The 15,452-nt window shown below is 53.0% G+C and overlaps 4 protein-coding genes across 4 annotated transcripts; 1 reads left to right on the plus strand and 3 right to left on the minus strand.

The window, feature by feature from the left end:
- Nucleotides 1-3: 3 nt before the first annotated feature.
- Nucleotides 4-3,972, minus strand: HMPREF1120_01689 (uncharacterized protein). Its single transcript, XM_009155711.1, has 4 exons — nt 2,967-3,972; nt 2,470-2,838; nt 1,898-2,420; nt 4-1,845 (listed from the first exon to the last, which is right to left on the minus strand). The coding sequence occupies exons 3-4, from the start codon at nt 2,377-2,379 to the stop codon at nt 969-971; spliced, it is 1,359 nt and encodes a 452-aa protein (XP_009153959.1). The 5' UTR covers nt 2,380-2,420; nt 2,470-2,838; nt 2,967-3,972; the 3' UTR covers nt 4-968.
- A 799-nt stretch (nt 3,973-4,771) lies between these two features.
- On the minus strand, nt 4,772-7,716 carry HMPREF1120_01690 (uncharacterized protein). The gene is made up of 3 exons (XM_009155712.1): nt 7,565-7,716; nt 6,475-7,513; nt 4,772-6,425 (listed from the first exon to the last, which is right to left on the minus strand). The coding sequence occupies exons 1-3, from the start codon at nt 7,611-7,613 to the stop codon at nt 5,981-5,983; spliced, it is 1,533 nt and encodes a 510-aa protein (XP_009153960.1). The 5' UTR covers nt 7,614-7,716; the 3' UTR covers nt 4,772-5,980.
- Nucleotides 7,717-10,470: 2,754 nt separating this feature from the next.
- On the plus strand, nt 10,471-13,286 carry HMPREF1120_01691 (protein-serine/threonine kinase; the record flags this gene model as incomplete). Its single annotated transcript, XM_009155713.1, has 2 exons — nt 10,471-11,810; nt 11,870-13,286. 2 exons carry the CDS (start codon nt 10,471-10,473, stop codon nt 13,284-13,286), a joined length of 2,757 nt encoding a protein of 918 aa, XP_009153961.1.
- A 521-nt stretch (nt 13,287-13,807) lies between these two features.
- On the minus strand, nt 13,808-15,062 carry HMPREF1120_01692 (uncharacterized protein). The gene has a single exon (XM_009155714.1). The coding sequence runs from the start codon at nt 14,749-14,751 to the stop codon at nt 14,326-14,328; it is 426 nt and encodes a 141-aa protein (XP_009153962.1). The 5' UTR covers nt 14,752-15,062; the 3' UTR covers nt 13,808-14,325.
- Between the last annotated feature and the right edge of the window lie 390 nt (nt 15,063-15,452).

Consider the following 15,452-nt stretch of genomic DNA (forward strand, 5'->3'; position numbering starts at 1 on the left):
CAGCTCCATGATAATAACAGTTGAACTGCTCGATTGGTATAAAATATTCGCCGAGACTCTACAACACTGCTCCAGTTTGCCTTTGCTTCAAGGTACTTTTTTTATACAAAGTCGTCGCTGTGCACTGCTATTTATGGTCTTGAACGCAAGAATACCCGTCGCAATAATCTATCAAGGGTATAACCCGTCGAGCACAGCCTGGCCCGCGGTGAAAAAGCAATGTAAAGGTCCATCAACTTGACCGATGTGTCCTGTTGTACCTTTTGCCAACACTGCTGTTCGAGCTGTGTCATTGCGCCCATCAATCGTGTTCGTTGAACCAACCTCGTCGTTGCACATGACTAATTACAGTAGTCGACCACAGCCATCTAAGCAGCGAGTGACCTCCCAAAGCCTGCCCGACTGCGCAAGCCCTCTGCAAGCCCCTATCTCCTAGCACCCGCTCAGCCATCAAAACAAAACCTCATAAGCAAAACCAGCAACTGTCAAAAAAGAATGTGCAAAGCTCATGCATGGAAATACCGCCCACCCTAACCCATGACGCCAGCAAAATAAACGTTTCCGAAGTGAATACTTTTTTGTGACTTTTGCCTCCGCGACCTCGACGAGAGGCTCCTAAAGGCCGCCCACCAACCCATGCATGCATGTATCTTGAAGGAAAAGGAAAACCGGGTTCTATCACTTTAAGAGGCGGCCCGCTGTTGTAAATGCCGAAGAACGAGGGAGTGAAAGTGCGATTCGTGAGAACGTCGTTAGATGCAAGTTCGATTAGAAAGATGTCAGCCCGTTGGAAAACCGCGCAGGATGCAGTGAGCTTGGTCTAGCAACATGCTAGCCCAAGCCCACAATGGAACCACCGACACCGGAATAGTGGCACCAGGGGTGAACCGAGTCGACAGACACGCCTTTTTGGACAAAAGTTGCCGGCCATGCCCAGCACGCTGAACGCTAGAAAGAGGCTGGGCTTTTCAGCCCACGACAGTTTGCAGAGGATAGCCTGCGTGAGTGTTGAAGTAATAGTCCGACTGCTTCGCATGAAGGGAGCAGCCACAGTTCGGGCCATGGGCAGCCCAATTCGCCGCCGCGAGCCCGGTAGGGTAGGAATAGGTAGGAGCGTAGGCATTGACCTGGTGACGCTGCGCAGAGTATGCCGACACACTTCCAGAGTGATAGCTTTGACGGCCGTAGGTTGCCGGCGCAGCGGGGTTGTATGTCCACGATGGCGTGTAGTAGTCGGGCGTCGACGGACCACTGTGAGGGGCAGAGGGAGGCGAATATTCCGAGATGTAAGGCCGGACCCAACGGGTGTCGAACTGTGCGCTTTGTTGGTATTGAGGAGGAATGGGACCTTCCGGAGACATCAAGGGCTGATGCTGGACGGAATGGCTGCAACCAAGATTCGTGTCGAGAGGAGCCAACTTGTGCATTTGCTTGGCTTTGGCAAGCTGGGCCTGCTCTTCATAGGCATGCCAATGGTCGACCCACATGAAGAAGCCTTCGTCCTGGTCGTACATCATGCCGTGGATTTCCCAGTTGAAGTCTGTCAACCATTGCAGCTCCATCATGTTCAGCTCTTGCACCGGGATGCTGCTGACCTCGGCCCAGGATCTGTTCTGGAAAGTATTGTCATCCAAGAACTTGCTGCCCAAGAGAAGGCAGGTTGTGAGCATCCTATACACCGTTCCTGAAGCGGAGGTCGATTGGCCACGCTCAGTCACCTGCTTCATGCGTGATGAAAGGTAAAAGAGCGCAAGCATGATGGTAGAACTGGGCAAGCGGGTTGACGACAGAATTTGGGACACATATTTTCGGAACTGCGTTGTCGGAACGGACTCAGGTGTGACGCTATGGATGCTTGTTAGAGAAGAGCCAGTCGCCGGGTTAGAGCCGAACTTACAGTTTTTGGGACATTTCGGCAACGAAGTTGGACATCATATCCATGTCGTAGTCCAGGTGCTGTGCAACACCTCCGGTAGGCTTTTCTTCCTTTGGTTTTGTCTCAACCTGCTGAGTCTGATAATGTGTCGAGTATGAATCCAGCGAATCGGTCACCCGGATTGGAGGCAGGACAGGTGCGCCCGCAGCCGAATATCCGTACTGGTTGCCTGAGTGACCATATGACGGGTAAGGATACTCTCGCGAAGTATGGGCCAGTCCGTGGCGCGCAGATTGCTGGCCATGGTAGATAGCCGAGCCTTGGTATCTGTCGCCATATTCGCGCGAAGAAAGAGATCGGCGGCACCCGTATCCTTGCGAAGCATAGAAGCCGTGGTCAGAGCCCGCACCCATTGGAGTGAGGTAGTCGGTTTGACACTCTGGAGGAGTCGGAGGGAGGCGGGAGTGCTGGCCGTTAGGGCCCCAGCTATGATAGGAAGGCATGCTCCCAAGCAAGGAGATGAGCAGAGCAGAAGACCGAAGCCCTGGTGTAATTAGCACTTGGGTTTCGTGCAGGACAGCAGTCCTTCTCACCTTCTGCGTCTGCTGAATGCGACAACGCCTTAGGCGTTGAAGCCGTAGCTTTTAAAGCCGATCTTTTGCCCCGACTCAGATGCAGAGCATGTGTGAGTGTGGGTTATTGAGTGGCCAAACAGTCAACCCCCAAACGCGATGAGCAAACAGGGTGAATTAGTTGATAGCAGGTCCTGTGTACGACCGTTGGTAATGTGACGGACTGGCGACAAACGACAGGTCCGATTATGAGTTATGGTTCAAAGTGACAGATCGAACAACAGGCGTGGTTGACAAGACTTAGTGAAAAGCTCGTCACGAACAGAGTGCGAGGAGTGGTCGCAGTGAGGTATAAACGGCCGGGTAAGACAACTTCGTCCGACAGGAAACCTGTAAACGGGACGGTTATTAGGATATGTTGCGACTGAGATTAATGGAATGCTTGAGCAGGCTGCAAACACTTGGAAAAGGTGGTTGATGGGGAGTCAGTGGCCGATGGGCCGCGCACAGAGACATACCAATTGAAACGCCACAACCAGCTGCGCTGCGCACTGGCTCTCTAGCAACCGAACGTGCGCCGTACAGGTAAGAAGCGACAGTGGCGCGTTTGTTGTGTGTAAGAAAACTGGCGAGAGCAAGATGTTGTGGTGGCCTCGATGCAAGAAGCGAAGGCAGACTGGGTTCGTCGGAGCGATCTGGGAGACACAGCCACTAGCAGGGCGAGAAAATGGACCGCAGCCCAAGAATCCTGACCACCGTAGCTCGTGACGCGCAGCTGCTTGGACGACAAAGCCTCAAATTGGCCACCAGCAACCAGATTTCAAGGCTGCCTGGGAGACGGGGAGGTGGATGGGATGGCGAAGCAGCACCAAAGGCGTAGCCTGCGACGATGGTGCGGTGGGAAATTGTGGTAATCAAGCTGACCGCAAGGAGTCGTGGCTCAAGAGGCAGACGTGGGCCCGGGTCCGAAATTACCCAGTGCGAGCTCCTTTGACTGTGGCCGAGAATAGCAACGACGGGGGCACCAGCGACACGTCGTGCAGCAGCGAGATATTCCAGATGACTTTTATAGGGAAGAGAGGAGAGGGAGAGGAGGATTGCGAGTAGAAAAACAGCAGAAGGATGAACTCGAATAGAGGACGGGGAGGGAAGAAATGATGAGGGATGAAAAACGGAGCGTGAGGGTGAGCGAGAGGGGATGCAGTGTGTGGTGTGCAGCCAGTTGACAGGAGAGTGAGGGAAAAGATGGCCCTGCCAGTGCCAGTAGTGCAGTGCAGTAGTAGTGCAGTGGTGAGCCTGAGTGGCAGCAGCACACTTTTTTCTTTGCGGACGCAGTTGCATCTGCAGAGGCCCCCCGAAGCCAGACTTTGATGGGCACCTAAAGCCGCGGTGGCTGCCCGGAGCGACGACAATTGGTGGGCGGAGGCTTCAGGCGACTTGGACGGCAACGGGCAGCGCGCGCGGACAGGGACGGCTGACCGCAAAACCTGTGGAAAGGGGAGCCTGCGAAAGGGCGAGGCAAGGGCGAGAGCGAGCGAGAAGCGGCGCACACCGCAAAAAAAAGAGGGTCAGGGTCTTCAACTGCGTAATAGCGGCAGGCAGGTAGGTTGGCGCACTGGGTCAGGCAGGCTCTTAGAGGCTGGACGAGCCTACCAGGAGCCACAGCCATCATCACCGTTACCCAATGCTACTACTAGCACTAACGCCGACCGCGCTCTATACCTCGTTAACCATACTGCTAGAGCTGCACTGTGGCCACTGGCAGGCGAGGAAAATAATAGGTCCTGCGCAGTGCAGTGCCCGTCACGGTGTGAGAGGGAATGGGCGGGCGATGCTGGCGACGAATCACAAACCAGGGCAGTGCTCAGGACTATACCGACCTTGGAGCGAAGTACTGGCAGCCCACTACTACTACCACCGGTAGTGCCCCCCTGCACGCAGTCCAAGTGGGCGGAAAGGAACGGGCTGTGAAGTGCGTGACAGAACCCGAAGGCTCCCATCTTTCAGCTCCTCGGCAACCTTTCAGAGACTCGTCACTCGCTCGGACTCATATTATGCTCCTCACCCATGCAGCGAAGAGGAGTCGAGAGAGACTACTGAAAGCCGCATCCTACGACAGATTGGACAGCGATATACCTATGGGAGATGCCAGAGTTGCCCCCAATAAATACGCAGTCCTCCCAACTACGGATCAGGCTCTGATCGTTTCCGTCTTGCCCGCAAAGCGAATCTGTTGAAGATATGTCAATGGTGGCAGGAGTGGCGGTAGCTACACGAAGATTTCTCTCTGACCTCACTGCAAGTGTACGAAGAAAAGTCGTTGTCTGCCCTAAATTATATTGGTCATCTTTATGGGTATGATTCACCATCCGGTAGTCCCTGCATAGGTAAAATCGTATACGGAATCCGAGGCCGTCATCTTCTCCTCTACTACTATCGGCCTGCCGCTCAGCTTAGAGCACCGCTCACGTCTTACTCAGTCGAACCAGTCGCCACCGCCTCGTGCCACCGCTCCGCCGCTATCGACTTCGTCGTCACAAGAAGTAGCAGTTCGAGTTGCAGTCTATGACGACCGACTACGTGCGTCTGCTTCTTACCTACCTAGGTAGTAACTTTACAGCCACGTTGGTGTGCCTGACTACCTCAGATTATGGTTATATCATAGTCTAGAAACCACTTGACTCGCAATTGCTCCTGACAGATGTGTAACCGCGCAATATCTGCGTTGTTTACACAAGCTGAAGTTGTACCATTATTATTACAGCCGCACTACATAGCCCAAGGCTGGTGCGTGTCGGTTACTCGGCATGGGCACTGGAGGCTGAACCATGTCCATTCCGTATCAAGCAGCCTCAGGCTGCTTGTGTAGACTTTGCCGTTTGAACCACCACTGCGTAGGCCTTGCAAGTGCCCGAGGCGCCTACCATGAGTATGTCTCTGCGCCCAAGTCCACTTTTCTTTTCATCTTGGTGGTCTGAGAAAGGCCCTCGACCGACTCTTGAACCCTATTGATGTTGTGTGCGAGTCCAAAAGGGAGATGGCCATGCTGAGGTCTTCATGAAAACTGAGGTCTCTGCCAGGCCCAAGATGAGTGGGAGTGAATGCCTCTTGATCACGCAACGCCTCGCTGCATCTCATATCCGCGACGTTCGTAATGATTCTTTTCAAGTAGTAGTGGCAACGTCGTGGTGGGCCAAGAGAAATGGGCGCTCGGCCACCAAGTCGAACTCTATCTGAGCCAAGTCACAGCGTTCAGCTGTGTACCAAAGGTACCAGGTAGGGGGGTAAGTTTTCGTTCGGTGATTTAAGCACTGCATTCCAGGTGCTGCTGGTTCCCTGGGGTTGGATGGCAACTGAACTCAAACAAAGGCGGGTTTGGGGGTCGGCATTCCCCATTGTCAAGCCGCGGTAAGGGGTGGCGTGGGCGTTCCCTGCAAATCTTTTGCAACGGTCTTGCCAACACAGGGGCATTGCCATTGAATGGCAAGATGCAAGGATATCAAAACAATCATCTCCTGCTCAGATCTACCATTCACCTAGGGTACCAATCTACCGATGGTATGAACCGTGCTCTGAGTCCATCCTCCTGCTCGGTGTGCCATTTCCCACGCCATTCGGCTTCTCGGGCCTTGGCTTCCTCGAACGCACGGCGACAATCCTCTGGGAGTTCTTCCAGAATTGTTGCAGGGATTGCAGAGAGGCCTTCTTCTTCGTTGGAGCCAGGTTTGCCCAGCCATGATTCAGGAGCTGATTCGAGACAGAAGTCATGAATTCGAAAGTTTCTTCCGTATACGGGGTCCAGCCGAGGGAATTTGGACGCCTGCTCTGGGTTATCAGGAGCATTTTCGTCGTCAACAACCTCCCACCGCGCATGGGTAGGTTGCATATGGCTAGGAAAGTGCATGGCATTTGTATGAATGTCATAGACGCCATGGAGATTTTCTAACCGAGCGGCCGCCAGCATCGAGTTGAACCGGCTAGATGAGTCAGTTTACAACTTTCTCGTTGTAGAAGGGAAATTCCTACCTTGCTTCACGTGCGTGTTCAAATTTCCAATTGTCACTTGTTAGCACGATCTTCCGCCTCTTCGCATCCTGTGCCTTGGCATTGGGGACAGGCACGCTGGGTAGGTTGGTATGATAGACTGCACTCGCTCCATGCCAGGCGACGTATTGATTCCGGTTGTAAGGCTCGCCCGGGGCTGGAAGTCGATCTTCGGGAACCGCCAGCTCTCCCTCAACATCGCCACGTTCCCGGGCCTTCTGCGTCTCATAGTCGTCAATCACTTTTCTTCCGCCAATGACAATCTTCGCCCCGAATTCGCGGAAAACAGATCGGGCAGTAACCACACCGATGGCGCGACCTTTGTAGGAATGTGGTATGAGGTCTCGGTCAATGAGATCTCGCTTTTCATCGTCGTCAATGATGATTTTGTAGAGGTTTCGGTGTTTCTGGAAAAACAGATATGAATCGCGGAACCCAATGCAACGTGCCGGCTCGGTTGAAAGCATATAGAGTCGTTCACCGCGTCCCAGGATTGTGAATGTTCGCACCCGGTACTCTCGTCCTCCCAAGAGATGGCCATCCTTGTCGACTTTTTGTTCACCTTCAGGGTCCTCGGGTAGTAAGACCTCATCGTTGACTATCTCCATTGGGTTTCCGTCCTCATCAACAGGAGCATGAGACGCTCTTGCGCCTCCAGTCCTGTACTTCGCCCATCTGCCGCCTCTGTGGCCGCGGAAGCCACCTCGCCGTTTCGGGGTGCTGACCTCGGATGCGGCATCATTGTTATCTTCATCTGAAGCAGCGGCAACAGAACGTCTGGGTGGCCTTCCTAATCTCTTTCTTTTTGGTAGGAGGGAAGTCTGTCGTCCTGAGCGTCGAGGGGTTGCGGAACGCGAGGCCTGCTCGGAATCTCGTGATGGGGTCGGGGCTCCCTCTCCGTCCTCTTCTTCGTCATCGTTCGTGCCGTCATTTTCGTCTTCTTGCGGAGTAGGCGCATCTGCTGAAGTAGCGGCTGGTATAGGCTCGTCTTCGTTATCCGAAATGTTTGGAACAGGCGTCCCTGTTCAAGGTCAACATCATATGCGTTAAATTTGGTGGTTATCGGGCTTACGCATGGAAGCCGCAGCGGCTTGCGCCGCTAGACGCGGCCGTCGAGCCATAACGGCGAAGTGTGAGAAGGACAATACGCTGGCCTTCTAGACAGCGACTCTGGCGAAACTGCGGACCAGCCAGAATCACTGCAGACCTGGGGACAACGCGGCGCGTGAAACATTCTCGGTCAAGCTTGGCGATCGTTTGGCGCCAATTGGCAACTACTTGGACGTATTTTCGGAACTACTGTGCAGCATTCCTCCTTTTGCGTAAAGACTCCTACCACTGCAGTACGTAGGTATACAGCGTAGGTACTTTTTCATCTATCACTCCAAGCTGTTTTCAAATTGACTTTGCTGAGACGCGATCTACCAGAACACACACCGCTAAGCAACAGGGCACAGCGCTGGCTCTCTACAACAATGCACTTGCATTGGGGGTGGAGGTATACCATCAGACTTGCGGCTATACAACGTACAATGTTGTACACGTAGATACAACCCAGGTCGACAACCTCCACCTTACCATTCTACTACCCCAGGAGCCGGTGATCTTGTGCAACCCCTGACCAGCTACGATGACTGCATAGATCGTTTGCTGTTTTGGGCCATATTTAGCCATATTCACCACAGCAGCAGTTTCATGTCACACGGAACATACCATTTCAGTTTCTTGTCCCGCTGCACGACCTGCGGTGTCCCTGTAGGGCTTATGAGAGGGCCCAAAATAGACAAGGGAAAGGTCTTTCAGCCCCTGACTACCTAGGTATATGGAATATCAGGATGACAGCTAGCCTCCGTGATCGGCTGGTGTTGTAAAGAACATCTTCTGGAACTGCATGAGACACCATACCAATGTGGCCAATCCTCGAGACACAGAAAGTATTTAAGACAAATGGCAGTTATTAGATCTCCAGACTAGTAGAAGCGGAATATGCAATATTTCTACTGGCAGATAACCGATGATCCAGTGGCTTGACGTCGGTGTAGGCGAGACGACCAACGGTCTGTTCTGGCCAGTCAGGACGATGCCATGGTTCAGAACGAAAACTTGAAGCCTGGCATTACCTCCAAGCTCGAGATGAAGGCGTGGCATGTGCTTGGCCACCCAGTTTCTGATCGGGCTGCAGGGTTCCCAACAGTTGCACCCAGAGAGCGGCCGAGAAGCACATGCGATCTGCGGCTATTGCTTGCAGCGAGGCTCGAACCGCGCATAATCGGTCAATTCTGAGCTTGAACCACCTACTATTCAATTATTGTGCCAGTGCTCACCAAGTCAGCATCCAGGCAATCGGCTGGTCCGGTCTGCTCGTTTCCGCTGCCTCTGATGCCCTCGGTCTTGACTATTAAAGGATAGATCGAGATGCCGGCAAAAGGTCAATATTGGAATGCTCAGCGCCGTGGTCCGGCATGACCGCGAGAACTTCCAGTAAATGACGTCGACCCTGGTTGCCATGCTCTCTGCACCGACCAGGTTCGTGTTCTCTCGGGCGTCCGGGGACAGGGTGACTGGCTCGTAGGACTGTGAGTATCAAGCTGGGAATGATGCCGACTAAATGGTCAGCTGGTCGGAGTCGTTGCGACCTGCCAATGCCAGGCCTCTATCAGGCACAAGGACGTCTGGGCTGAGCATAAGGTAGGTTGAACTCCCGCGTCGTGCAGTGCGCAGCTGAAGGGCGAAATTTTCTGGATGAGACCGGGGGCTAAAAATGGTGGGAAAAGATGCCTGAGAGCCTCCTAAGCCCACCCTAGTAGCCCTGCCGAGGCCGCCTGGGACCTGCGCCCACTGGCACTACTACGCTCTACTTTAGCTGTCTCCGGGTGCCTACCAGTGCCTCCCTGACGTACCACACTGTACGACGGAATAGTTTTATTGAACAGCCGGGCAAACTATCAGGTTGCCCTCGCATGCTTTTTCGATCTGCCTAAGGTCGTCACATACTGTGCCCAGTTGTGGCCGTTGGAACGAAGCGTAAACGCGCAGTGACTCTCTGTAAATACTGCGGCAAACCCGACTTGCCGGCTGGCTCTGCGCCCTTCACGTTTCGCCATCATCGCACCACCTTTTTCCCCATCAGTGCCATCCAAGTTAAGCAAGTAATTATAATACTACCGCTACTACTGGTGATCGCTCCAGGAGGACCCAGACCAACACCAGCAGAATATCCCTAAAAAGGCTCGCGGTCGAGTCTCCGACCCTTTCCTCGCTTTGCAACTCGATTATATCACCACCGTTATCCCGGCCCTGTTAAGCTTGCTGTCGTTACCGGCTGAACACTACCTGAGACATCTGCATTGCCACTGATATTCTACGTTCTTACCAACATACTCACCGGGACTGCAAACTTTCCTTTCACCCTTCGTAAAAAACTTGAGGAGCCTCCGAGACGACACCTGAAATCCCTGCCGGCCACCTTCCGAGAATCTCCAATTTCTGCACCTCTTTCGTCACCCCTCCAAGCCCGCGGCCGGGAACCTCAGGGAACTCACCCCTCCATCAACGGGCCACTGCGGTGACCCTAGGCGGCCCTCGTTATTCTTCCAAACGACAAAACATCAATCCAATTCACCGATTCTCGAAGTGGAAGACCTGGGAAAGGAAACTGCCAACATGGCGCACACTGGAGTGAATCCGCATGCAGCTGCAGATTTGTTGAGACAAGCGATGGCACAGAAGTATGTCCGACCTCTTCCTCTAGCAAGCAGAAAAAAATAAATGGTGTGACTGCAAGAGCTGGGTTCATGGCTGGCCACGGATGGGCGGGGCTTGCGTCTAGCCCAGACTTCGAGGTCGAGGACTCATATTTGGGCTCGCACACCTCGTTGCATCTCGAAAACAGATGATGTTCAAGTCTGCTACCATTAGAAGCCATGCTTATCGACTATGGTCTCCCTTTATTGTTAGCAGGACTGCGGAACGGCCGTCATGTATCGTCCACTTGGCCTGGGCTCGAGTCACACCTCCAACCAGTCTCTTTTTGCCGGCACCGGGAATCCCTTTAGATTCTGGGCTAACCAAGTGAACAGCAGTGCGAAACATGAGAATCGAGATGATTTCCAGGACCAAATTGGTTCAAATTCACCCACGCCTTCGGGCGTGGAAACACCCAGACCCGACTTCCACGACAAGCGACTACCAGGTATAAATCACAGCTATTTTGGCCAGGTGGGTAGAGATCCTTCTCAAGACGTGCCATCGCGGTCATCTCCAGCTGCCACGACCTCTGAAGGACCAAGTGATCAAGCTGCACATCTGGCTGGACAAGACAAAGCATGGGGGGAGGAGCGTCGCACATCTTCTGCCTCTATCGGTTCCATGGTGATGGTGGAACGGGCTCAAGAACCCGTACCTACACCACCTCCCGATGAGCCTGCCCATTCAGAGGCCACAAAGCCTGCCGCAGAGACTGAGAGTTCTCGGCTACCGCCAACTCCAATCTCGTCCGCCGCCTCGGTGGTGCACCGAGATGGCGAGGCCGCAGAGAACGGCGGGTCCATGATCGAGGGCGGCATAGCTTCCATCACGCAGGCACTGAGGAATTTCGTTCTTCCGAAAACTGCCTTCGGGATGAAAGAACGCCGCCATCAGTCACTGCCTGTTTCTAGCGTTACCAAAAGCAATGTCTCTGCGGCTCACATTTCTAACCCTACCTCATCTACACATTCTTCGCGGCCACAGACCCCCAGATCTTCATCTCCAAGTCATGCTAAACCACCGCCGTCTGAAATTTTGCCAGAGTCAAGCAAGCTAACTTCCGACGCGGCCGTCGTGCCGCGTGATAAGAGTACCCCACCTCAAACTCCTCGAGCCTTGTCCCAAGAAGACCGCCGCGTCGAGAAGCGCTCACCACTCTCCAGTACCAGCACCGCTGCCGGTGATGCCGGTGTGGGAACCGAGAAACAAGAAGACCAAGACAACATACCGCAGAAGGACATTCCCAGCAGTACGCCGAGGGGCAAGTTGTCCATCAAGATTGCCGAGGGACGGAATTTGAAGCCCTCCTTTGATCCATATGTGGTGTGTCAGTTTGAATGGAACGAATACGTGTCCAGGGGCCCGCGTCACGACAAAATGGATGTCGATGATGATGAGCGGAAAGGGCCGGTGGCCGCCTTACAATCCATTCCGATCAAGAGAACAGACAGCGACATGGGGAAGCCAATGGCGATCCCTATGAGAAGTCGGCAGAGTAGTACAAATGGTAATGGTGACGACCGCCAGATGGAGAAAGTTACTGATCCTCAATGGGACCACGAGGCAACATTGTGAGGAGCCCTGATATATTTTTCTTGCGTCATGGGCACCTTTACTAACCGTGACGCAGTGACGTGGTTAGCAAGGAGTCTGAGCTGGATGTGACCGTCTACGATCGCCAGACTGAAGAGTTCTTGGGCCATGTCCGATTATGCTTGAACTTGACAGAACAGCATCCTACCTTGGAAGGATTTTTCCGATTGGAGCCGCGCAGCCCAGAGGACCACGACATCACCGGCGAGATTCACATCAGAATGCAGTTCTCTAAGGTCGAAAAGAAGCACTTCGGACCCAACGACTTCCAAATCCTGAAATTGATCGGTAAGGGGACGTTCGGCCAGGTTTATCAGGTCCGCAAAAAGGACACGCAGCGTATCTATGCCATGAAAGTCCTCTCCAAGAAGGTGATTATCCAGAAGAAGGAAATCCAACACACCATCGGAGAACGGAACATTTTGGTCCGTACGGCTACCACCGAATCACCCTTTATTGTGGGTCTCAAGTTCTCGTTTCAGACGCCTACTGATCTGTACCTGGTCACGGATTTCATGTCAGGAGGTGAATTGTTTTGGCATTTGCAAAAGGAGGGCCGCTTCAAGGAAGACCGGGCCAAATTTTACATTGCTGAACTCATTCTGGCTCTCAAACACCTGCATGACCATAACATTGTCTATCGGGACCTGAAACCGGAAAACATCCTCTTGGATGCCAACGGCCATATTGCATTGTGTGACTTTGGGTTGTCCAAGGCGAACCTGACCCAGGACGACACCACCAACACCTTTTGCGGAACCACCGAGTACCTTGCTCCCGAGGTCTTACTCGACGAACAAGGGTATACCAAAATGGTCGACTTTTGGTCCTTGGGGGTTTTGGTGTTTGAGATGTGCTGTGGCTGGAGTCCCTTCTATGCGGAAGACACCCAGCAAATGTACAAAAACATTGCGTTTGGCAAGGTGCGGTTCCCACGGGACGCCTTGAGCACGGAAGGGCGCAACTTTGTCAAGGGGTTGCTCAATCGAAACCCCAAGCATCGACTTGGAGCTCATGGAGACGCCGAAGAGTTGATGCGCCATCCATTCTTTGCCGACGTTGATTGGGAAGCTCTCGGCAAGAAGAACATCCCTCCACCATTCAAACCAAAATTGTCCTCTGTCGCTGACACTTCCAACTTTGATCCCGAGTTCACCAATGCTCTCAATACGTCCTCTTCCCTGAACGCTCGAGCAGCAGCCTTGGCAGCAGGGGCTGCTCCTGCATCTACTCCTTTGTCGCCAACCATGCAGAATGCGTTCCAAGGTTTTACGTTTGTGGACGAAAGTACCATGGAGGAGAAGTTTGGCGGTACCCAGGAACCCGAGGACGAGAAGATGGACGAAAAGGAGGAGGAAAAGGACGACAACTCTTTATCACGATCAAGGACTCAAGAACATCGGATGAGTGGCGTGCAGCGGACGGGTGAAGACGGCTTCTTCTTCGAGGAATGATTGTGCCGCGGACCGTTTGCCCTTGGGTATCTTTGTCGTGCTTTGGACAATTACATCCTTTTGGATCTTGTTATGCATGGGCGATGGGGCGGGACTCACTCGAAGCAGCAGCACAACGCGATAATCAAAGGGCTGTCAACAACCCCCTCTTACTCGACTAATAATCTCCCTGTTCATACTGCATCTAGTCGGGGGGTGCTGACATACGATTCAGATGAAATGAATGCTACAGACACGGCAGGTCAGAGGAGAAAATAGGGTGCCATGTAGCGGTGGCGGGGAGCGAGGGAAAGTTATTGATTTTGCACAACCAAAAAACTCGCGGGTCTTTTATCATAACTACTAGTACTAGCACCGGAGAGGAGGCTTTCCAAAACAGGGGGACTGGGGAAACTGGGGACTGGGGTGGGTCAGTTGGGTTTGAGAGTGATTCATCATCGTATTGCTTCAGTTACGAAGACATGGCCTTTCGTTCTACGCGAATCGTATCTATTTGATTCAGTCCGTCTTTGAAGTTTGCAGGGGGTCTCAAATACTAGTATTGAGAGTATGAAAATCGTATAGACCTAGTCAGAGTAGCATTAGGCTGCGCTTCGGTCCACTGCCTCTAGTTGTGGACTTGAAGAGCCTTGTGGAGGGATACTGAGAAAGACAGGAGTAGTTGTACTTTGCGGCTGGGCTGGCTGGATTGGGTCTGGCTTGGTTGACTTTGTTCCGTCATTGCTGTAATGTATGCCCTCGGCTGCTAGCGATCTCCAGATTACCCTGCGGCCAGCGTCGCTCCGAGCCGTTGTGCTCTCACAAGCTCTGCTCCATCAGTTTATGACTTGCTATTCCCGTATCGTCAGACAATTCATGGAATGAATGCCTCGTGCTGTGTGCTTTGTAGCAGCAGCAAATTCCACCTGGCGCCGGTAGCCAAGGATAACCCCGGGGGAAGCACTGCTGAACGATTACTGTGAAGCACTGCTGAACGGTACTGTGTCTGTAATCTTGCCTGCCTGCGTGCGCGCGTCTGTGTCTCTTGTCGTAACTCGATTTATGGCCGAGTAGTACCAGTAGTAGTTGTACCAGTAGTACCAGTTGCAGAGGACGCAGACACAGGCACAGTTTCTTCTCTCGTCTCCGAGCCAACAGGCGGTTTCCCGCTCTTTGCAGCCAACCGGGCATCTTCGTCGTTCATCTTCTCAAAGCCCTTTTCGGCCATCTTGTCGTTGCGCAGCATTGTTCCGGTCGCGGCTTGCAGGCTGCCTGCGACGCCGTGCGCGGCTCCTTTGATGTCGCCTACGAGCTTGCTGGTCGGTTTGGCGTCCGGGTGTGCGGTCGGGTCGGACGTGGCGTAGGGCGCGGAGTTGTCGGTAGGATTTGTGTTTGAGGTTGTGGCTGCGGTCCCGTGGGTATGGCTGTGGCTATGGGTGTTGCCGGTGGTGCCGGTACCAGTGGTGGTGCGGTCGTGAATAGACATTGTTGGTTTGGTTTATTGGGTTTGAGGGCTCTTGAGTCAGGTAGAGGTTTGGGTTGGGTTCAGAACGGGGGTGTCGGATTGAAAGCCGAGTTTGGTCTTTCGTGTCTGTAGGATTCAAGGCAGGGGAGGAGACTCGATGTCAGAGAGGTTTGGTTGAGTCACCGGTAGTAGGGTGTTTCCTTCAATGCTCGCTGTTTAGTTACAAGAGAGCACAGTATGATCAGCGCGATATAAATGATGTTTGGTCTGCGATGGCACTTCGCGTTTTCAGTCCGTCAGTCACTTTCAATTGTTTCCCGCGTTTGTATCTGGAAGGATCAGGCCGTACAATGAATGAATGACGTGTCACTGATGTCATTGCTCGATTACACATCATTCACCAACAGTGTCTATGCTCCGCACTATGAGTCTTTCCTCTGCACTCGAACGAAATTTGTATCGCCGTAATTTATACCAAACTTGAACGACAGTTATGTGGTATCGACGCCACCATTTGATGTATCTCGCTTAAAACCATAATCCTCCATCTTTCATAAGGATCAAGTCTTCATTGTTGATCATGTAACGGGCGGCAGCAAGGCTTGTTCAGAGGGAAAAAATAATAGCAGAAGCAACTTGACCGCCAACTCATTCGATTCCCCTTTCACCAGATTGAGGCAAATCAAACTCGAAGCAGCCTTTATATACCCAACACGACCAGG

The sequence above is a fragment of the Exophiala dermatitidis genome (assembly GCF_000230625.1).
Source record: "Exophiala dermatitidis NIH/UT8656 unplaced genomic scaffold supercont1.2, whole genome shotgun sequence".
Lineage (NCBI taxonomy): Eukaryota > Fungi > Ascomycota > Eurotiomycetes > Chaetothyriales > Herpotrichiellaceae > Exophiala > Exophiala dermatitidis.

What these genes read in the sequence shown, in the direction of transcription:
- HMPREF1120_01690 (XM_009155712.1), bottom strand. Translation starts at nt 7,613, where the DNA reads ATGGCTCGACGGCCGCGTCTAGCGGCGCAAGCCGCTGCGGCTTCCATG. An exon ending in AGCCGCTGCGGCTTCCATGC is followed by an intron (nt 7,514 to 7,564) that starts GTAAGCCCGATA and finishes GACCTTGAACAG; the next exon opens with GGACGCCTGTTCCAAACATT. An exon ending in GAACACGCACGTGAAGCAAG is followed by an intron (nt 6,426 to 6,474) that starts GTAGGAATTTCC and finishes TGACTCATCTAG; the next exon opens with CCGGTTCAACTCGATGCTGG.
- HMPREF1120_01689 (XM_009155711.1), bottom strand. Translation starts at nt 2,379, where the DNA reads ATGCCTTCCTATCATAGCTGGGGCCCTAACGGCCAGCACTCCCGCCTC. An exon ending in GCCGAAATGTCCCAAAAACT is followed by an intron (nt 1,846 to 1,897) that starts GTAAGTTCGGCT and finishes AAGCATCCATAG; the next exon opens with CGTCACACCTGAGTCCGTTC.
- HMPREF1120_01692 (XM_009155714.1), bottom strand. Translation starts at nt 14,751, where the DNA reads ATGTCTATTCACGACCGCACCACCACTGGTACCGGCACCACCGGCAAC.